The sequence below is a fragment of the Amblyomma maculatum genome, unplaced genomic scaffold (assembly GCF_055883805.1).
Source record: "Amblyomma maculatum isolate TAMU_Amacu unplaced genomic scaffold, ASM5588380v1 scaffold_13, whole genome shotgun sequence".
Lineage (NCBI taxonomy): Eukaryota > Metazoa > Arthropoda > Arachnida > Ixodida > Ixodidae > Amblyomma > Amblyomma maculatum.
Window position 1 is genome coordinate 35,422,651 of NW_028146738.1, and position 22,697 is coordinate 35,445,347.

The 22,697-nt window shown below is 46.6% G+C and overlaps 1 protein-coding gene across 1 annotated transcript in view; it reads left to right on the top strand.

Annotated features, from left to right (window-relative positions):
* LOC146172557 (nose resistant to fluoxetine protein 6-like) overlaps window positions 1-22,697 on the top strand; it is an 85,818-nt gene that overhangs the window by 5,088 nt on the left and 58,033 nt on the right. The window contains exons 2-3 of the mRNA XM_084585802.1: window positions 16,094-16,305; window positions 22,410-22,521. Of these exons, the coding sequence (XP_084441928.1) occupies window positions 16,094-16,305; window positions 22,410-22,521 (324 nt within the window). The remainder of the gene's footprint in view (window positions 1-16,093; window positions 16,306-22,409; window positions 22,522-22,697) is intronic.

The following is a 22,697-nucleotide window of genomic DNA, read 5'->3' on the forward strand; positions in this document are numbered from 1 at the left end:
CTGACTTAAGCATTTTTCAGGTAAGAAAATGCTAGCCTGTGGTAGAACCCTGGCACCTCTATATGGCTTTGCCTGGCAGCCGTTGCTTCCTCGGTGCACCTTGGCCGACCTAATTATAACGCTCCATATCAGCGTAATCAGTCCGATTCGCCAGTTTTTCATGAAAACTCAATTGCTTTATAGCCCCCATATCCTTCATCACTGCCGAATCCGATGACAGCCCACGAAATGGTCCCTATTTCAACTTATCTTTGCCATGCTGGCCTTTCTGGCTGTTTCCTGCCTATCTAGGCCATTTAAGCTTTACCTAGCTCAGTGTCAAATCACCGCCACAAGTCTTCTTCTCCATGGACGTTGCATCTTCCTTCCTAGACCCTAAGGGGTCTGAGACAGACACTATAGCATTCCAGGGTCTGTAGATGATGCTACAGTAGCAACACTACAAATTGTCGTTCAGCGCTGCACGTCTAGCTGAAATTGTTCACCTTTCTCGTCGATGACCTTCTCGTTTTTGCAATGAATGATACAGGCACGAAGGTCTGACCTACGCTGTAACCTCTTTCAGTAGTCTGTTCCCATCTCTCGCCTGAAGAAGGCCACGATCCTGTTCCCCTTCTTGCCTTTCTTGTCTCTTTTCGATACATTGACGATTTTGATGGGTACCCTTTGGCTCGTACTACCCATGTGGAAGATCTCATAGTCTCAGTAGATGCCGCTCTGCTTGACAGCCTATCTTATCCCGTGTCCGTATGGCATAATATCTAAAACATTCCGCAAGCACTGCGGAATCTACGGTGCAGAAATGCGAAAGCCGGAGCATTGCTGCTGCACATGGTACATCACGTCTGCTGTTACTAATTACAGCGTCCTTTTCATCGCTACTGTCATCCTCACGGCAATCAACTATATGATGCGCATTTCACTATATCAGGCATGGCGCAGTAGGATTAAGCGCTCTACTGGGGATTAAAAGGATGGAGGTTTGATTGTCAGTGGAGGTAGGATTTGTTCCTGATGACGTCATCAGGATGATTGACAAGTGAGAAAACAGCGCATTGACGCATAGATCCTATGCAAAGATCCCGCGCAAATTTTGCGCACAACTCTCGCGCACGGGATTTCGATCCATGAGCCTGGAAAGGCTTTCGCCTTAAAAAGAAGTACATGGCGTTTAACGTCCGAAATCAAGTAAGGCTATGAGGGACGCTGTAGGGGATGGTTCTAAAAATTTTGAGCAAATGCGGTACCTTTTTCTCATTTTTGTAGACCGGTAAATCTCCGTTCTGTGTCGGTGTCTTTCGTCTTTTTGTGCTCTTGGTAGCTTTCTGGTTTTCAATACATTTTTTTATTATTCAATGCGAAAACACTCGTATATACTGCGAATTCGACTATCTCTGTCGAGAAGAAAACAGGAACGCCTCAGCCGGAATCTGAAAACCTACGCATGAGTATGGTAGTGAGCCAAGCTGAGCTTAATTTTGGGACGGTAGCAAGAGATTGTTACCGTCACACAGCCAGAAAAACGAAAGTAGTTTCACCCAGAAGGTAGGTTTAATGAGCGATCGTACGTGGGCAAGGCAGCCGGGAGCTTCAGAGGGGAAGATGAAAAACGCAGTGGGGGGGGGGGAACTAGTGTCGCTAAGGCCAGCTCAAACGTCCGGAAATGCAGTCTGGCCGCTTGACGGTGCCACAAGATTGATTAGGGAAGCTGCATTACTCCCCCTCTTTGAAAGGGGCCGACCTCGGCGCTACGCGTTGCCGATCCGAGCAACAAGGAACATCGGTAGTGCCAGGTGGCTGGGGGAAACAGATACGAACAGCGGCTAACGCGCGTGATAAGGCTTGATTAGAGCAACGTGTACCACTTCGGTTGTTGGCCGTCGAAAGGCACGAACAATTCTCTGGGGAAGAAATTCATACTGTACTTCGCTGAGTTGGCGGACTATCTCATACGGGCCAAAGTATCAACGAAGCAGCTTTTTAGACTGGCCTCGGCATCCAGAACGAATTCATCAGTATACATGACTGTGGGGTTACCGCTATCAGGAAGCATCATTGCGTCGAGCAGTCATGGCTTCGCGGTCGTGGACTAAACGAAACGGAGTGAAGTGCGTCGTTTCATGCAACGCAGTATTATACGCGAAGGTGACATAGGGAAGTATTGCGTCCCAGTTTCGATGGCTCTCGTCGACATACATTGAAATCATATCAACGATTGTATTATTAAGTCGGTCGGTGAGTCCATTTGTTTGCGAGTGATAAGCGGTTGTTCCCCGGTGACTTGTGCCACTGAGTCGCATAACCTGATGTGTAAGCGCCGAGGTAAAAGCTGTTGCCCTGTCAGTTATAACGACTGTGTGTGCATCGTGACGAAGTATAATGCTCTGCATAAAAATGGTCGCAATTTCAGCAGCGGTTCTACGGGGAAAAGCTTTCGTTTCACAGTATCGGCTGAGATAGTCGGTAGCGACTAAAATGTACCGGTTACCGAGCGAGAACATCGGAAACGGGCTGATTAAATCCATGCCAACTTGTTGGAACGGACTTGTGGCGGCTCAATAGGCTGCAGTTGTACGTCCGGCTTAGCCAGCGGCGTCTTTCGACGTTGGCCCTCCTGGCAAGTTTTGACTTAGTGCTTGACCCCTGCACTGAGCATAGGCCAATAATAGTGAAATAAATAATATTGAATTCGTAATCGGATTAAATATTTTTGCCGTATGCATGCCAACGTACGGGAAAAACACAGGTGACCAGAAGAAGGGTCGTCGTGGGACGCTTGCAAGACTTCGTCGCGAAACGCTTTAGGTACCACGAGAGGGTTAACAGCTTCAATCGGCCTTCAAGCTTGAATCAGTTCGGCTTCAATCAGTTCAGCTTCAATCGGCCTTAACAGCTTCAATCAGTTCTTCTTGTACAGGATGCCGTCTCGTAAACAGAACAGACAGACCGTAGTTCAATGCCGTGCCTTTGTTATTGGGCCAAAGTGTCCGTGGAGATAGCGCCAAGAAAAAGAATCGTCTTTTTGAAGAGGTGCGCGGAACAGTATGCATCACTGTGCTTCTTGCCTGATTTATAAATGATGGTGACATCAAATTCTTGAAGTCGAAGGCTCCGGCATGCTAGGCGCTTTTAGGGATCTTTGAGGCTCGCCAACCAACAGAATGAGTGGTGATCGCTCACTACACTGAAAGGCTGGCCATACAAGTAATGGCGAAAATTTGCCACTGCCCACACAATAGCTAGATACAGCGGAAGAAGACATGATGCTTTTCGTGGCCATCAAGTTCTACGGAACTGACAGTTGGAGCAAGGTGGCTGAACTGGTGCCGGGCCGGTCAAACAACCAGTGCCGGGAGCACTACCTCAGCTTCTTTTCGTACGAAGTCGTCGTGGGGCCGTTCGCTCCGTGGGAGGACCATATGGCGGCGGTCGACAAGCACGGCCTAAAATGCTGGTCCCAGGTGGCCAAGGAGATGCCATGGAGGACGGCCAACTCCGTCATGGCTCGCTACAAGCGGCTGGTGCAGCTCATCGGCAAGGCCGAACTGACGGCGGCCGATGTGAAAAAGTACCACGTGGAACCTCCAGCGGTGGTGGCCCTGGGCCGGCGCGGGCAGACGTCAGCGATGGAGCGCCGAATGGATGTTTATCGGCGCGTCTGCCGCCTGCTCACCCCGTCACCGCAGAAGGAGGCAGCGTTGAAAATTGTTCAGGGCGAGGGTCATACCGTGGACCGGGAGGCCTGCATCCAGCTCTACCAGCGGATGCGTTATCAGTTCGAGAACGGCCGCCCCTCCGCGTTCGTTCCCACCCAGTGCAAGGCACTGAACAAGGCCATTGCCCAGTACGCCCAGTCTGAGAACTGGCCAGTCATGCCCAACATTGACGGCTACGAGCGCCAGGAATGGCAGGCCGTGACCAACGTCCTTCATGACTTGCATAGCCTGAAGAGGGCCCCCGCGGACCCAGATGTAGAGGAGGCCGGCACAGTTCCCGCACTTGAGGAGCATTTACGCGGGACCGCCCTCGTCGGGCCTGTAGACTTCCAGGCAGGGAGCAGCCGCCTACCTCCACTAATGCCACCAAATGAGACAACCTTGGCAACGTTTGGACGAATCGTGGATCGTTTTGAGGACGGAGAGCTGGGAAACTGTTGGTATTTCATGCAAGACTACACCTCCTATCCCGAACTGTCCGCTTTTAATATTGTATTGTAATTTGCATTGTAATATAATTGTAATTTAATAGTGTTTAATATTGTATTATTTACTTGTAATGATTTTTTTCCTCTTTTGTTTTAGCGATTTGTTGCGTTCTGTTCATGTTTCACATTTTTCAATGCTTTTATGTACTTTCCCACTCCCCTCTGTAATGCTTTGCCCTGAGGGTATAATCAATAAATAAATAAAAAATAAATACTCCTTTTCGGTAGTCGAGTTGTTCACCACGGACCGGGATAAGGTGTGGCTTGCGTATTCGATTACGCATTCAACCCCATCATGCCATTATACGATGCCCGCTCCAAGGCTGGCATTACTTTCATTTGTAAGCAATTCTGTGTCGTCTTGCTCGAGACCAAGTATAGGCGCACTTTGTAGATGAATTTGTAGCTACTCAAAGAACTGTTGTTGCTCTTGGTCCCAGCAGAACGGTTCGTTCTCTTTTGTGAGGCGAGTTAGGGGCTCAGCTATCCGCGAGTTCTTCACTAAATGCCGATAGTAGGCACAAAGACGCAGAAACGATGTACGCCGATGTCGGTTGGAATCGGTAAAGCAGCTACGGCGGCTATCATGCCGAGCTCTGGGCTGACGCCCTTGGCATTCACAATGTAGACCTAAAACTTCAGTACTTAGAAACTGAAATGGCTCTTTTCTGGATTAAGGAACAGACCAGCTGAACGAACGGCTTCGAAAATGGCGCCTCAGGTGTTCCCCGGAAATGTCGTAGACTATAACAATGTCATTCAGGTATACCAAGCAGGACTGCCATTCCAGGTCAGAAAGCACAGTGTCCATCATCCACTGGAAGGTCACAGGATCAGATCATAGGCCGAAAGGGAGCACCCTGAATTCGTACAAACCATTCGGGGTAATAAAGGCGGTCTTCTCCCGGTCACGTTCGTCCACCTCTATCTACAAATAACCACTGCTTAAAACGAGCGATGAGAAGTATTTGGCGTGGCGCAGATGATCTAGGGAGTCCTCAAAGCGCGGTAGAGGGTAAACGTCTTTTTTTGTAACTGTTTAAACGCCAGTAATCAACGCAGAACCGTATGGTCCCATCTTTCTTCGCCACTAGGACAACAGGCGACGGCCATAGGCTCGTTGACGGCTGGATACGTCATCGTGGAGCATTCCCTGATCTTGCTGGTAAATTGCATCCCTCTCCTTTCAACAGACTCAAGGCGACTGACATAATGTTCTCTGGTTTTCGTCGACTATTTTTCGATGCTTCGTGAGCGGTTTCTGTCTCACCCTGGAGGTCGTTGCAAAATAGTCCCAAAAAGAGCTGATAATGACCTCTAGCAGCGTATTTTGATTACGCAGGAGGTCCAGGTTGCGTCGGATTTAGGTGGAGTAGTCGACATTTTCAAATGACTTTGCGATTTCGGACCACGCGTACTGTCGCGCGCATTCCGCGAGTTCTTCAAAATACGCAATCGTTGTGTTGCTCGCCAAACATTCCGGTTCACAGCAGAAGTTCATCATAAAAAGTTTCGTTCGCCTGTCCTTCAGTTCAACTTGCGGCCCAGAAGCAGCGACATGTTGGTTTCGGCGACGCCACGAATTCCGGGGCTGCTATCGCACTCTACAGTAACATGCTGGCTCTTGACGCATCACAACGTGATCGTCACAAACTCGCAGCTTTAGCATGTGTTTCTGGGGTTCGGCACCAAGACTGCGGTGGGCAGCAAACGCACAGCGCCATACGCCCAGAGGAAATCCAAACAGAGTATCAAGTGTTTGGAGCACTCGGGGAGCTCAGCTATGCGTTTGGGGAAAGTTAAGCCTCGGATCTGCATTCGCAAGGTACAGACACGAATCGGTGTCGAAACATGGCCGCCAGTTGTCCGGATCTTCGGCCCAGTCCGAGGCATCAAAACCTTTCTGAGGGCCGTGGCTAGCCGGCGGCTCACTGCCGAAAAATCAGCGCCAGTGTCCACGAGTGCATTCACGTTACGGTTGCCGTCAATTACTGTAATTTCGGCGTAAATCAATTTTTCGCCGCTCGCCTTCGGTCGGCACGTCGCGGTAAATCGTCGAGTGGATGCTCTTGATTCTGTACAGCTGTGTCGGCCGTACCCCCGGAGGACGCCGTCTTTAGTTTCCTGCTGTGGGGACGTGCCTCTGCAGTGGCCAGAGGTCGACGGGCGGTTGGGTGAAAAGAATCTTCTTGGAGACAGGGATGGGGACTGCAATCGTTGTGCGGTCAGGGGCTGCACGTTAGCGGCCAGGTAGTGGTCAATCTCCTGCGGTCGCTTCCCGTAGCGCGGTCGACGTGCGTCGGGAGAAAAACCTATGAGATCCATTTGGCGGTAGGGGCAATCGCGCCGAACATGGCGGGGCCTTCCGCTGTGAAAGCACGATGGCCGGTTGTATAGCGTTCGCCACACGGGTGCTTTACGGATGGCGGTCCTGAATTCATGTTTTAGGACGGGTACAGCTGGGACTTGGTACTGCACAGGAATTAAAGTAGCAACAGGAGGAAAGGCTTGTGGCACTGGCGCAGGTTTTCGTAGCACATCGTTGTAAGTCATTATCTAGGGCTCCGGTTGCGAGATTACTGGCGATGGCTGCACCAGTCGTCGGATTTCATACCGAACCATGTCCGCTACTGCAGCAACGCTTGCCTGTGGAGCTTCGAAGTGCAGTTTCTGAAGCTCTTCACGCACAATGATCCACAAAAACTCTCGAAATTCCGCAGCGGGCAGAGGCGTAAGCGTGCAGTAATGAGTGGTTGGTACAGAAGCCAGTTACCGTACTACACGCCCCGCTCTTGCAAGGAACGGTCCGTACCCGCTGCCTCGTTTGTAGATTCCGCCACAGTTTTTGGAGTGTTGCGGACAAGTCCGGCAAACAACTGCTCGTTTACACCCCGCAATAAGTGGCGCACCTCCTTGGCCTCGGGCATAGCTGGATCAGCCCGGTTGAAGAGTCGCGTCATGTCTTCATTAAACGTGGCAACATTTTCATTCGGCCGTTGCGATCTGGAGTGCAGGGCAAGCTCAGCTTTCTCTTTCCGCTCGTATGTACAAAATGTCGCCAACAACTCTGGGCGAAAAGATTCCCATGGGGTAAAAGAAGCATCGTGATTCTCGTATCATGTTTTGGCCGAATCCAGCAATGAAAAATAGACGTTTTGTAGCTTGCACTCGCCGTCCCACTGGTAGTAAAACACACCAGTCTTCAATATCCTTGAACCAAATGTCACCATCAAACAGCCAGTATAACCAAAGTAGAATCATCTAGAAGGTAGGTTTAATGAGCGAACGTGTACGTGCAGGGCAAGGCAGCCGTGAGCTCGAGACGGGAGGACGAGGAACGCCGGGTTGCCTAGGATGGCTAAGGCCAGCTAACCCATCCAGTAATGCAGTCTGGCCACTTTATGGTGCCATAGGATTGATTAGGAATGCGGCAATATGAATGACAATACATAATATTGGAGACAAGGTATATCTAGCACATGCCATGGCCCACTCAAAACGTTACCTGAGAATTTGCCGAATTTGCCCGTTGACAGCTTTAGTTAGCATCTGATGAGAATCGGCATGCTGCATGCCTAAACATTGGTTAACACTTTCTCGACACTGCCTTGCCAACTACAAAAATTGACTTGGCAATATATACTCAGGATACCAAAAGGCCAGAACAAAAAACGAGGACAAACTAACAGAAAATAAGAGACCGGCGTTTTCCCGTCGTGTTATGTTCCTTTGCCCCTGTTTTTTATGCTGATCTTGTTATGTGATGGACCCTTATTGACTTTCGCTATTATGAGAATTGACGCGGTCTACCCCCAAAATAGATTGTTGAATACTGCAATTTTTGATGGCCCACCTGAAAACGCAGGTCGAAAGATCCTTACATGTGCATGGATATTCGCGACATTGAAGCGTACACACCATACCATATTGGTTGATGGAGTCAAACCATCTCTTTTTCTCCGCATCCGTTTTACTGCTGGATACAATTGTATCTCCCGGTCTTTTCACTTCAACGCATCAAACACGATATCATCCCACCATCTGTAACTGTAGCTGCGCTTGGCTACACAACCTTTCCAGATCATGCCCTTACGCCTATCATTCCTCTAATAACTCCCCCTCCCCCCCCCCCCCCTCTTTTTTCGCCAGTCGCTGCAAAGCCGGGCTGCGGCAAGAGTTAGATCTCACCAACTTTCCCCATGACATCATTCTTCCCCTCGGTGATTTCATCTCCTTGAGATAGCTCTCTTTCAACCCTCGCCAATTATGAACGCTATTCCCAGATAAATAACTTTTGTCGGCACTGGCTAGCGCACCGAAGTTTTTCAACTCTCATTTTGTTTTGTGTTCTTCAAGAATCCAATCTCACGGCTCTTTGTCTGCCACTGCTCTTCTGCTAGTTATTCCCAAAAAGCTACACTTATCAGACATTGGTGCTTCCCATGTTAACGGTCTGGTTTGAGACCATTGGTTTTGTCCTGTACTGCGCAGCATAGTCCGGTATAATATTGTCGGTTGTGAACGTCACCGGAAGAAGCTTGTAGCACTTGTTGGTATTTGGCAACCTATCTACGTCCACCTGAAAAAATGTTTCGTGTCGGGCTTGGCGCACTTACTACAATATCAATGTCTGGGTTAGGCTATAAATCACACATCAATAGCCACTGAGTTGCACTAGGGACGTTGCTGATTTTGTCCTGAAGAACTGTAGTTCATTGTAGCGCTCTTTGAAAATTGCATAAAGGCCATGGCTGTTATGCTACGTGCACATTTTATGACCTGCTCCATTCCAGTTACGTCCGCGATGCCGTTGACCAAGCTGCCTATGCGTGCCAAATGGCTCCTATGTGGCTAACGCCCTTGAAACTTCAGTGAAGTCAGTTTATGATTCCTAGCATCACCAAGCATTGTTCAATTCTGAGTCCATCGTTCTTACATGGTCTCGTTTTCTTATCTGGCCCAGAACATCTATATCGCCTTACAGTGACTATTGCCGTATGATGCGCTAAGTTAGGATCATCTACAAAACTGCTTCACTTGCGTCCTCACTCTCCTCCACTCGGCTTCTCTATGACTTTGTTCGCATTGTGCAAGCTGAAGGGATGCCATGTGGCCTATTTGTCGCTAGCATAATGACGACCTAGTGCCGATACTTTGGTTTATTTATTTCTTGTGCACCTCAAATTTCGAATTCCGCAATTTTTCCAAGCATTTGACCCCTGTAGAGCCGAGCATTAGGCCGAGGGAAAGCTTGTACCCATTGAAAACCGGTGAGTACCCGGCGGCAACAGGGATCGAACCCATGCCTCCTGAATGCGAGGCGGATGCTCTACCACAAGGCCACCACTTGTAATACGCTCTTATGCAATACCCTCCTTTGGAGGGCCTTTAGAGGTAACCTGAATAAATAAATAAAATGCCCCAAATAGGGGTATTACATGAGGGGAAATAAAAGGCATTATCAAATATCAATACAACAAAGACACTTGGGTTTAAAGAACAATCTTTTAGATTAGCTTTTTAAAATGAATATTACAGGTGTGGAATGCGACTTGGGCAGGCAGGCCATTCTAGTAGAATATTTTTGCAGGCGAGTTGGTTCATTGTCCCGTTTTGTCGCGCATTTTAGATTTTTAGGCCATTCCAGTCGGTTGCTGTTTGAACAAAAAAGAATGTTGGTGCGCGGTAGCACGCGCGTGAGGTGGATAAACTGTTTTTGGCGTGGGTGCGAAGGGAGATGTGATAAGCTGGTTTAATATTTGCGAGGGTTGAGTGATACAGTTTATGAAAGAGGCTAAATCTGTAGATTTGGCGCCGAGTCTCGAGGTCGGGTAGGTTAGTTTTAGATTTTAGGGCAGTGACACTAGAACGACAAAAGCAATCTGAAGGGATGAATCTAGCAGCGTGGTTCTGAACTGATTCAAGTGTTTCAAATAAATAAGAAATGTGAGGGTCCAAAACAGCGCATGAATATTCGAGCTTAGGACAATCTATTGTTATGTAGGCGAGAAACTTGACAGAAGAAGAAGCTAATAGTATAAACTACGTCGTAAGTAACAAAGTACACGGTTAGTTTCGTTAGCGATCGCTGTAATATGGGCGGTCCAAGAAAGGTGATGTGATACGTTAATTACAAGGTACTTTTTTTTTTCGAAACGTTTGCCACAAGGCATAAGTTGAGAAAGGGGGAATGGGATGCAGGAGATAGAAAGTGAAAAGAAGGAGTGAAGTCCAGTTGCGCTTATGTATTCGCAGAGGTTGGCAGTGTAGCGATTGTCCATTGTCCACTTCTCATAATCACAATCGTGATTCCACCGCAGGCCCACCTTCATGAGTATCCGTTGTCTAATGTGAGTCGTTGATGGACACGTCCACAACAAGTGACGCACATCGCAGACGTCAGGTGCAGTGTCACAGTGAGGGCACCTGTAAGCCACTGGCAGATCTTTATCCCGCCATCGATGTTGTATAGATGGGGTCAGAGCCGCCCCTGCCCGAATCCGACACACTGTTACCTCCTCCTGCCGAGTAAGACTACGGAGGAGAGGGTGCGAACACGGAGGAATGAGAGCACCTGTTGGCTGGCGCAGAACTTTAGAATCGGAAACGTGGGACAGGAACGGATCTGGAGGAAGAGGGGAAGGTGGTGGATTGCCTGATGTGTTTATGTGCTTCATAGCATCCGCTTGAATATTATGTGGATCGCGAGCATGGCAGTGAATCCAGTGTAGATGCACAGGACATGGGTACTTCGAACAGAGCAAATGAATGGACTGTGTTATTTCTAATGTGCGTCGAATGGCCTTAAGCTGTTTAAGGGCAGTGAGAGAGTCTGTGTAAAGATGAACTGCATTGAATGTAGGAATTGGCGGAAGGGAATATATGGCATTGTAACTGGCTTGAAGTTCCAGTGCCAGAGGGGTGCACGTATCTGCGGTATATGTCACGTGTGTGTTGAGATGCTGATGAGAGGGACTATACACAGAAGTAACTCCTCGCCCTGCAGTACGTGATGCATCGGTATATAATATGCACCCTTCAGGCAGATGTGCGAATGATACCGACTGGGAAGCAATGGGGCGATTGTCCGTGAGCTGGCAGTACGACCATGGAGGTAGTGTCTTTAAACGATGGAGTTGTAAAGACTGTTTGCGAGCTCTGTTTGCCATCCACTGATCAATGAGTTCACTGAGCGTATTTAGCTGGGCGTACTCCTGAAGTACTGGTATGGGTGTTAGGCGGGGAAGACATTTTATTGCACGCATAGCCACACGATTGATGGCCTCAAGGGAGTCCCACTGTCAGCGGGTGAGACGTTGAAAATGTGCCTGGTAGATTATACGCGGCTGGAGGACAGAGCGAACAAGCTGGCGGGCCGTGTGAGCACGCGCGCCGCCAGAGTGCATAGATATGCGACGAATCAGATCTAGAGTAGCGTGAGCGGTCTTACGGATGGCTGTCAGCCATGGGGTGCCAGTCCTAGAGGAATGAAGAAGACCAAGAATGCGAACGGTTTGTGCCTGAGGAATCGGGGCATTATCTATCATAAAATTTATAGTAGGAGCTTTTCGTAAGCCAGCTTTATTTCTAATGCGAATGAAACAGGATTTTGTATGCGAAAGAGTTAGACCCAAATGTGGGAGGCGAAATGTCAATACATCCAGCGCATGCTGGAGGGCCGCCTGATGGACAGACGTTTCTAAGTGACAGCACCATAAGGTTATATCATCGGCATACGCAAGCACGCGTATAGAAGGGATGGCCTCTAGGGCTCGAACAAGTGGAATGAAGGCCACATTAAATAATGTAGGGGCGAGAACGGAGCCCCGGGGCACTCCTATGTTTGGGCTTTCCATGGACAAAGGGCTTTCCAAGGGGCTTTCCATGGAAACGCACACTGAACGTTCTATTTGTTAGAAAGGCGTGAATGGAGAGAGGAAACCTGTGAGGGAGACTAAGAGTTTGTAGGGAGGCAAGAATGGCTGAGTGAAGGATGTTATCATATGCCTTTGTTAAATCTGTAGCGATCACAGTTCTAACAAGATGACTGTGCGGAGAGTGGTGAAGCACGTCAGCAGTCAAAGTAGCAAGACCGTCCTCCGTTCCTATTTGCTGGCGGAAGCCACTTTGGGATTCTGGATAACAATCACGGGATTCCAACCACAACGATAAGCGAGTGGCTAGAATATTTTCGTAAAGCTTGCTTATTGTTGGCGTCAGGTAAATTGGACGAAGGGCCGAGGGAGATACTGGAGGATGACCTGACTTCGGTATTGGAACAACAATAGAATGCTTCCACTCGTCTGGTATGACACCAGAATGCCACACGTCATTGAATGCATCACTACTTAAGGTACTTATATGAGGACATAGAAGAAAGAATGGCGCCTCAGATTACATCGTTCGGCGTTGGATAAAATGTCGATGATGAAAAGAAATTGACGACGTAATATTGATATTTTAAGGAACCTAACCTCGTTTTACATCAATATTGTATACGTAAAGAGTCAGTTTGGAGAGCAAAAACATCGACGTTATTTTTAATAGGCCGATAAATAACAGAGTCATCGGCAAATAGGCGAATGGTAAATGAAATGGCTGAAATGATGTCATTTATATGTTAGAAAGACTAGAGGACCGAGGACGGTGCCCTGAGGTACGCCTGAAAGCTCGGCAGACCAGGAAGAAACCATATTGTTAGCATGAACAAATTACTGTCGGTTAGTCACGAAATCCCAAATACATTAATAAACGTGGTATACAAGATTAAGGCGGGACAGTTTTAAAAATAACCTTTTGTGTGGAACTTTGTCGAAGATTGTTTTGAAGTGTAAAAGTATTGCGCCTACTGGAATGCTACTATCGAGACTAGAACTAAGATCATTTATGAATAATGCTGTGTCTCACAAGAGCGCCCTTTTCGAAATCCAGGTTGGTTCGGATGGAAAAGTTACAAAAAATTAGACATTTTACCACATTTGAGTGAATTATATGCTCCATTAGCTTTGAGCAAACGCAAGTAAGAGATCTAGGGCGGTAGTTACTGGATGACTGTGAAGGACCTTTTTTTTTTCGAGACTGGAATCAGCTTGCTTACCCTAATTTTGCGGGACCGAACCAGATGTAAGCGACTGCTGGAATATTAGCGACAAAATAATAATTGAGACTTGATTGGTGTTAATAAGTATTTTTTTTAATTAATTCCGTCCACCCCAGCAGATGAAGTAAGTTTCAATGATTCAATAATTTTAACAATACAAGATTGTTGAGAAATTATGGGAGGCATTAAAGGATGATCATGGCAAGGTCGTTGTAGGCTCATGAGTGAACCCAGAACAAAAAGTAGATTTCAACACCCGGGCAGCACCTTGGTCTGAAACAATATTTCCATCCAGGTCGAGCAGTGACAAGGGCATGGAATGTGTAGAATTAATAACTTTCCAATTTTTGTTTAGGCTTTTACGTCGCATGAACTGCAGGGTGAAGGAATAGAATGCTCGCTTTGTATTTTTGTCAAGGAAGAAATTGCTTTCTCTGCATCGTGATACATTTTTCAAGTCCTTGCACTACAATAATCATTCGCCACAGGAAATAATCGTGTGGTTTTTTTTTTTATGCGGTTGGCTTAAAGTGTCATTGAACCATAGGGATTATACGTTCTTGGTAACAGTGACTGTTGGTAAGTGATAATTAGTAAGTTTATGTATTTTATTTCTAAAAAGTGTCCAATTAGTGTCTATAGAGCGCTCATGAAAAGCAATTAAAAACCAGTCACAAAACTTAGTGCTTCGTTAATCCTGATATAATCGGCTCTGTCATACACGGTCAATATTTCTTTACCTTTCCTGGGCGGGGAATATGGCACTGGTATGTAGCACGAATCGTTACATGATCGCTGAGCATGGGGAGCTGGGAAACTGACAAGACGTTATCGGAGTGTGACGTGAGGATGATGTCAAGAATTATAGCAGAATTGGAAGTTTGCCTGGTGGGGAAATCAACCATTTGCTATAAACCATATGTTAAGCAAGAATTCTCAAATTCACTCTCGGAGCTATATTGTGATGCTGTTACCTTTGAGTCAATCCAGGTTATGTTGGGGAAGTTGAAGTCACCAAGTATTAATATCAGAGAATGGGGTTGTAACCTAGTTAGATTATTAAGTGCTTCGTGGAAATCTGCGAATGATGAGGTTTCGGCATCAGGTGGCCGATATAAGGCTGCAACCGACACGGGAGAGGAATGTCGCACCACAAGATTTAAAATAGCCTCAAATGGGCAAGGTGTGCCAAGTGTGGTGCACTGCGGACAGCTATGCGCGGGGATCAGAACACCACCACCACGTTTGCGAATACGTTCGCGCCGGAATATGGCAAAGTTATTAGAGCGAGGAGGTAGTTCAGAATTGGAAAGTGATGAATTCAACCAAGTTTCAGTTAATAAAACAATATTACTATCGGTGGTGTCAATAAGGCTGAATTGTAGTGTGTATTGTATTTTTTATTTTTCTGTGTGTGATTGTTACCTGGTATGCCCCTCCTGCTTGGGCCATAAGGCCTGCAGTATTTTGAAATAAATAAATATATAAATAAATAAATAAGTGAATCGCGGTTTGGGATGACGTATCTAATATTGGCATAAAGTAACAAAAGACATTTATGATGTAATTTCTGTCGCCTATTAGGAGATAGCTACGTTGGGCGTTTAATAACATACTGGGTAGTGCGATCAAAAATATTATGTCTAAACTTCCATTTACCGGGTTGAGTTTTGCCGAATGCAATGAGTTGTTTACGTGCGAGCCGAGTGTAAGGCGAAAAGCTTCGAAAATGCTTAAGTTAGTTGCTTTTAGGTTCCTGGCTCAAAACAGCACGTGCTCCCGATCATTAAAATTTCACAATGATCGGTCTTTTTGCTAGGTGAGGTGGCGCCTAATCCAGCGCGCTCACTCTCTCTGGGCTGCAAGTCGATTCCTAGTTCCATACTGCAGTGTAGTGCTGCAGTGATTTTTCGCAGCCTGTGCCTATGTTTAATTCACCGTCTCGTCGTGGCCAAAAAATAAAAGGTTGCAGCGGCGTGCTCTGTCCTCCTCGTCGTCAACTCTTTGCGATAGAGCATTTATATTGCTAGCACTCTGTTCGATGAGCATCTATACTTCTTTAATAGCTGATTTCACATGAGTAGAGCGGCGCAATCGGTTTCAAATTTACTGAGGCGTTCCTAATGTCTTCGAATGTCTTTTCATTTTGTGCTAGTTTTTCACGTAGTGATTTAACTTCACTCAATAAGGATGCGTGCCCATTTCAAATTTCACCAAGGGTGGCTAGTATGCCAGAGGGCACCTGAGCATGAGTTGAACGGGTGTTAGGACCTGGGTTCTCGTCGACGTCACCAGATATTTAAGCAAGCTCAAGCATAAACAGGCGTATTCATAGGCAACAGAAGCACAGCCAAAGCGGCGTAAGAAGTACACGGTGCGAACAAGGAGTACCTATTCGTTACCTGGACAAAACGCTGCAGTGGTGGTTGAAACTTGCGCATCGTCGCTGCGTTGCCGACCCCACTGAAGACGGCGCCGATGTCAGCGCGCCTTTTGACGAGCAGTAGCGATATGCTGGTCATTGAATGGTTTGACGATGACTTTGAACTCTCTTAGAACTTTGGTCAGACAGCCGTGCAAGACAGAGAGGAACTGTTGCCGCTGTTTCAGTTCTTTCTCGCCGATGTGCCGGCCCTGACGATCTTGCAATGTAAATATCTGTAAAGACATCATCCACGTAAAATACGCTGATAACAGTGTCGTACAATATTCGACACTTACTTTGGAACTAAAAGTAATGCTCCAGACAGCTGCACTAATTATATATCTCCGCAAATGATTCTACGCAGTGCTTGACGCCACGGCCAAGTATCCAACAGGAATTTTTCAGGGAACAATTGCAGACCTGGGCGCCTACGACGAGTGCATCGAGACCGTGGTAAGGGACAAGCAAGGCATCGAGAAAGTACGGGGCCAGTACTGCGATGTACACGTGTTGCCTGGTGAAGAGGTGGACCCCTTGTCCATCCTGTTGCCGGCCTTTTTGTTCACTCTCAAAAAGGTAAGCCCATGATTGCATATTGTAGCTTCGATGGCTCTGAAAATGGGCACCTCCATCACCTATTCGGAGAATCTTAAGCAGGCCTTTTTGAACGGACTCAGTTCTCATTATACTCTAGTCACTTGCGGCGTGGACAGTCTGGCGTTGGAAAGTATAACGGAACCAGGGATGCTTGACAACATGCAAGTGCGTTCGGAGAATTGTTGATTTCTTTCCTTCAATGCAATGCATCCAATGCGGCCGAAAATAGCCTTGATGAAAGTTTTAGACTATTCGCTCTAAAGTTTCCTTGCTGATTCCTTAACAAACAATAATCATTTCAAATCAGTCACGTACATGAGGAATAAAAGCTGACTAACCTTCTCCTAACTTTGCATGTGATTACCACCAAAAACTTTTCAGCCGCTTTCAGCTACCATACGTAAAGGCGTTTAGCAGAGCTCAGCACTGCTGAAAAAACGAAGAAAATGAATGTTTCGGCGCTATACTTCTAGGCATCAGCATTCCTTAGCAGCGATAGCTCTATGGCGGTTACTTTTCGGCGCTTAGCGCATTGATCCTTGGATTCACTGGAACGTCAAAGCACGATTCAGGCGGAAAAAATGCGTCTCAACGCCCCAATAGGCAACCAAAACGAAGGGTAGCTATAATATGCATTTTGTTACCCTGTAATTCACAAGAAACACCTGTTTTGCAGAGAGAACTACGAGAACCCATGCTGCTTACTGCAACAAAAGGTAAACTTTTCAGAAGCAGCTGATTTTTTTCAGATAGACCGAATCAAGTGTATGTCCAGTAATCCCGTAGGTTGTGTGGCTGTAACCCTGCCACTCATAAAAAAAATGAATTTCCTAAAAATCTCCATACAGGCAGTCAAAAGTGTAAATTACACGTAGGGGCATGAAGAAGCAGCATTCCCACTAATATCGGAGCGGCTAAAGGAAGAATCTGAGATGTGGCTCAGCTCTTTGCCTCGTGTGCGATGGCGTGTTAAAAACGGTGGATTTCTTTCCAGTGTTTGAATGAGTATTTTGTCACATGTCGTTGCGTCCCCTTTTTTCCTGAGATATTAGATCAGTATTTTGGGCCGGCACCTCAGTTTTTAACGCTATAGAGTTAACTGCTCTCTTGTGCAGAAAACCTGGCATCAGTGGTCAAAGTGAAGAATGACAAGCATCTCTTTGGAAGATGTCACTTCACACAAGACATGACGATCCGCCAACCTACTCTTGATAGTTTGGCGGGATATGAGAGGCCACCAGACCACATCACATGACCAAGCTCTCAAGAGCTGCCAACTGGAGCAGGTCATTTGAGAGGAGAGGGTGTAAGGTCAATCGAACCCTGAGATGCGTAGACTGAGTTTGTTCGAAATAAAATGAACAAGATCGTATGCCGCGAGGGAAATAAGGAGTTTTCATTTCAAAAGATAAGGCTGCCCTTTCGGACCCGGATCTTTACACTGCATGTTTTTTAGACGCCTCTTTTCAACCGTACGCAGTGCTTACCGCTGCATATGGTTACTTTGAAAAGCTCGCGTATAATGCCGACACCTTTATGGACATTCCCTTCATTTTTATTTGTTAATTTATGACGACTAAGCTAAATCAGGAATAACGTCTCTCTCCACCTGACCATCAACGCCTTTCCGACGAGTTCCACAGCGATGTCGAACACCTGTCCGCACCGACTGCAGCGCTTTTCGCGCGTTCTCACTATTTTTGTCGCCACTACATGTCCTACCGCCGGCACAGCTCACATTGATCGTCTGGCCTCTACGAACTCAGTGCTGCTACACACTTTGTACAACAGGGTTGAAGGTCACATCTTCATGAATATTTTTTGAAAACAGACGAGCTCACCACAAGAAGCCTTTAGGAGTAGTCGCTGAACTAGTAGCCGCTTAGTTTTTGTGATATGTGAATATGTATGTGAATATGGATATGTCAATTGAATATCTGAATTGAAGCTAGCGCTTTTCTGCGCTCAGATACTTTCTGAAGAATCGCCAACCACTCGTTATGTGACAGGCTATCAATAAGACCCTCGTCGTCACCTGCAGTGAACGTATCCTTGGCCGTATTCAGATATGTGGCGCAAAAAACACAAACACAAGAGAAGATACACAACACACGCGCACACTACCAACTGTAATTAGAATTTCAAAAACACTTCCTCTTCACCACGCCTCCTCTTCTACACTCAGGCACATTTCTTCTTCCTCTATGCCCGGGCAGGACGAGGCCAGAGGAAACTCTGGTGGAGGTCCGAAGCGATTCTGACGTGCAAATCGATCGTCCGATCCGGGTATAGCGGCGAAAGACCAATCGAACCATCTAGTAGCTGGTTCCCTCCGAAGTTTCCCTCAGGATAGCTGGCGCTCGATGGGAGAGCAGTCACACCTGGTAAAGCGAATGATTAGAGGCATTGGGGTCGAAACGTCCTCAACCTATTCTCAAACTTGCAATGGGTGTACGGGAGGCCTTCTGGGTTGAGGCCTCCCGTATCACGTATCACGTGCTTCGAGGCGTCATGGGAAGGAAGAAGAGGCTGGAGGGAAGAGGAAGAAACAGAAGCTACAGTGGTGTGTGCTGGGGTTCGTTGCGGACTCATAGCGCTTAGACTACCAATAAACACCCTCGTTACGTACTGTGTGCGTAGCAATATATATATATATATTGTTTGCCCTAGTATTGTTTCGTTCTGTAAAGTTGATTGATTAGTAAAGATTAAATACCTTACTTTGCAATTATTGGCTTGAGAGAAAAAGTAAGAATGCAGAGGTGTAGACCTCCTCAAAAATTGGCTAGCTACGTTGTTTCCATGAAACGTAAGGTGATACTTTTTCTAGCTGAAAACGACGCCTGGCGCAACAAAACAAATTCTCGTGACTATGGTATCCCTTTAAAGCCTCGAAACGCATACGAGATAACAAGACCCACTTTTCTGGTCCATGCTCTCTATGATAAAGCTGGTTGTAAGCATTTAGCGAATCATTTAAAATAGCACCTGGTCACCTGACAACACTTTTTGAAGGCCTATAAACGGGACGGCGTAAGTCGTAGCATGATATATACATATATTGTTACGTGGCGGCAAGCGATGACAACAGGAGTACAGAGGACAGTGAGAAGATTCTCGATGGTCGTGAGATGACGTTTAATGAATCTATGTGCGGGCCTAGCGCGCGCGCGCCTGCCCACGCCACTGCCCTCTTCTTCCTCCGTCTGTACATTGACCCGGGGCTACGGAGCGATTTTCCCGATCGTAGACGAGGAAGTTTACCGATGATGATTCCATAGATTGATGATGTACGTGTCTAGATGCTTGAAGAAGAGGAAGAAGTAAGAATAGAACGGCTTCTTGGTACAATGTCTTATGTGTAGGGGATCCACCTCTCCTGGAGCTGTCAACCATCCGTCACCAGAGTCCATGGGACTGATGGCTAGAGGTCACGTCGGGCAGCTTGGGCGAGGGTTGCGTGTTCGTGTCCATCGGTTCCTTCAGGTCTTTGGAGTCCTTCGTCTCGGTTCTGATTGGTCTGTCTGTTCTTATCTTCAGGTCCAGGCTGGGGGCTGGGCGATGGTAGCTGGTCAGGTCTGGGCTTGAAGGGCTGGGGCGAAGCTGTTCGGCAATGTCCCTGGGCCCTCGGTTGATGGTCTGGGCTTACAGATGGCGCCGATGCTCCAAGGCGAGGGTGGGGATGACGTACGCCGCACCTCTAGCCAAATGTTACGTAGCGGCAAGCGATGACAACAGGAGAACAGAGGACAGAGAGAAGATGCTCGATGGTCGTCAGATGGCGTTTAATGAATCTATGTGCGGGCCTAGCGCGCGTGCTCCTGCCCACGTCACTGCCCTCTTCCTCCTTCGTCCGTAACAATACATACAACACGTTAACTGGCCCAGGCTGTTCGCTCGACCAACTTTGATTTTGATTTACAAAATCGCGGGCAATTATCTTGCTAAGAACTTTATTTCTACTTGTATTTGGCGAAAAAATGTTTTCCACCGTGGCTGCCGTCTTACATGTGCAAGCTGTGGCAGGATCTAGACTCAGAACATTTGTAATGTATGTTTTTGGTGTATAACAATCAAAATATTTTCGTGCATATAAAATGCACTGCGCCTTTATTTTTCATCAAGCTAAACCCACTTTGCCCTATTTTGGTTTAAAAATAAACTTAGAAGAATGTACAAAAAGTTGAATTCTCGATATCTTTATCAAATGTTATGTTTTCATAGAACCTAGTTCAGCTATTTGGCAAGTTTTTCACAAGGCACAGAAAGCAATAAAAATATTCCTAAGAGCAGTGAAATTAAGAAATATGCCAACAAAATCTAAATTCGAAAAATATCTTTTTTTGAAGCATTTTCGCCGTCAGTTTCATAAGAAAGCGGGCTTGTATATCATATGAAAGGCACTAACTTGCTCAGTACCCTTCTAGGCCAGTTATTTCTGGAAATCTATTGAGGGTATCTCTTTTAAACTAGAAAATAATTTCGCAGCTTGAGTCCTTGCAGGCAACCATGGCTTTGGTCTGCGCTTGCTCTTCATTGCAGCACAATGTCACCCGACTGCAAATATACACAGGACCAGCGTTCTAGTGCATGATTACAATGGTGTGCTATGACAGCCATTTTTCCGGCATTAGTAGAAAGCTGTCACAAACCTTCGCCTTTACGGTAAACAGTGGCGCGGGATCCCCTTTACGGTTACCCGTCGTTCCTTTATAAGGATTAAGAACACATTTAAAAGTTAGGCCGGTCAACCTGTGAAGTACGTGTGTCGGTGTGTGATTGAGGAATAAGTTCAAACATGTCACTTTGTTTTACAAACAATTGAATATTTATACATAGTAGTCCAAATTACACGGAATTATAATAGAGTATAATAATAAAAGAAAAATTAAACGCTATGACACGATAGTGATAAAAGACTACTCGGTAAATGACAAGGAATACCGGACAATGAACAAAACACTGCGATAAAAAGAAGACTATAAATATAACAACGTAAGTATTCCAGATATAATAAGTATGGGGAAGGGTTACATAGCACACAAAGCGAAAAATAATACTAAGTCAGGTAAAGGTTAAAAAGGCGAAAAGAATGTTCAATTAAAGAACAGTCTGTGGAAAAAAGGGATTCTCACGGCTTTCTTGTTAGTTCAGGCGTCGAAGGCTAAGTTTCTCGGTAGCGGCTGCCGTGCAGATGAGGAGAAAGATGCGTCGATCGCAGGCCCAGTGAAACACAAGACGCTTTCCCAGAGCGGCCGCGAGAGAGGCCCGGAAGACTGAATCTTCCCAGAGAGCACTGGCGCGGGCATGCTGCGGTATGTCAATTTATGCTCTTGGCCGGCTGCGCAGTGTCCGCGTCAAAGACGCGTGGTCGCTGCCCCGCCGTCATGTCGAAGCCTGCTCAGAGGAGCGACCAGGTCCCGTGAGTTTCGCTCTATATCTGAGGCAGAAGATCCCGCAACTTCCACGCGTATAGGTGATGCAGCTTGCGACAAAAGCATATGGAACACAAGAATAAATATCACGTCACTTCGCTACCTACTGATATGCTGGGCCTTTCTCTCTTAAAGAATAAGTTTTTGTGCTAAAAGCTTATTCCGCCTGATATCTGAACGGAAGAGTTTGGGAAACACTCATGCTTAGCCGTTCCCTATCATAGGCGTAGCTAGTAATCTTCAGAAATTGCCTCGTGGACAGTGCTTGATATTTTCCAGGAAATCCCCTGATCAATAAAAATTCTAATGCGGTATTCTCTACCCTTTCACGTTAAGTAGTCGGCAAATGAGAATGAGAGATTGAAGACAGCTAGATTCAGTTCGCCTTGATGATTACGTAGAGTCTCAGCTACCACCTGTTCTACTTAGTGTAGGTGGTAGGAGAGGTCATCATCATTTATATTGTTCTTTAGGGTAGGTTGAGCTCGTTACCCCGCTCAGGACACCAACAAATATGCTTATTTTCTAAATGTTTGTGGAAACTATACCATTTATTGATAAATGTGTACCACTACTCATTAATATGTTAATTTTGCATTTTGCAGCTTCATTCGCCATATCCTTATGTGTCTTCTGCATTGGTTGCAGGCAGCAAGCTACCTGAACCATACAAGAAGCGGCGCCATGCCAGGTATCCGCTTTGGAGTGTGTACCATGGACGCGTGTGACGAAAGAGACATAGGAAACATCGCCCGCAGCAGTGAGTTGGAGCTCTGCATTAAACTGGGAAACGCTATCAGATAACCTTTGCACAAAAAATATTCAATTTATTTTGCTGACGTCCTGACATGACAGCTCCTACTAGATTTGGCGGCGTCAGTGCTCTCTCACGGTTGGTGATGGCGTAGCGGTAGAACATCCGCCTCGCATGCAAGA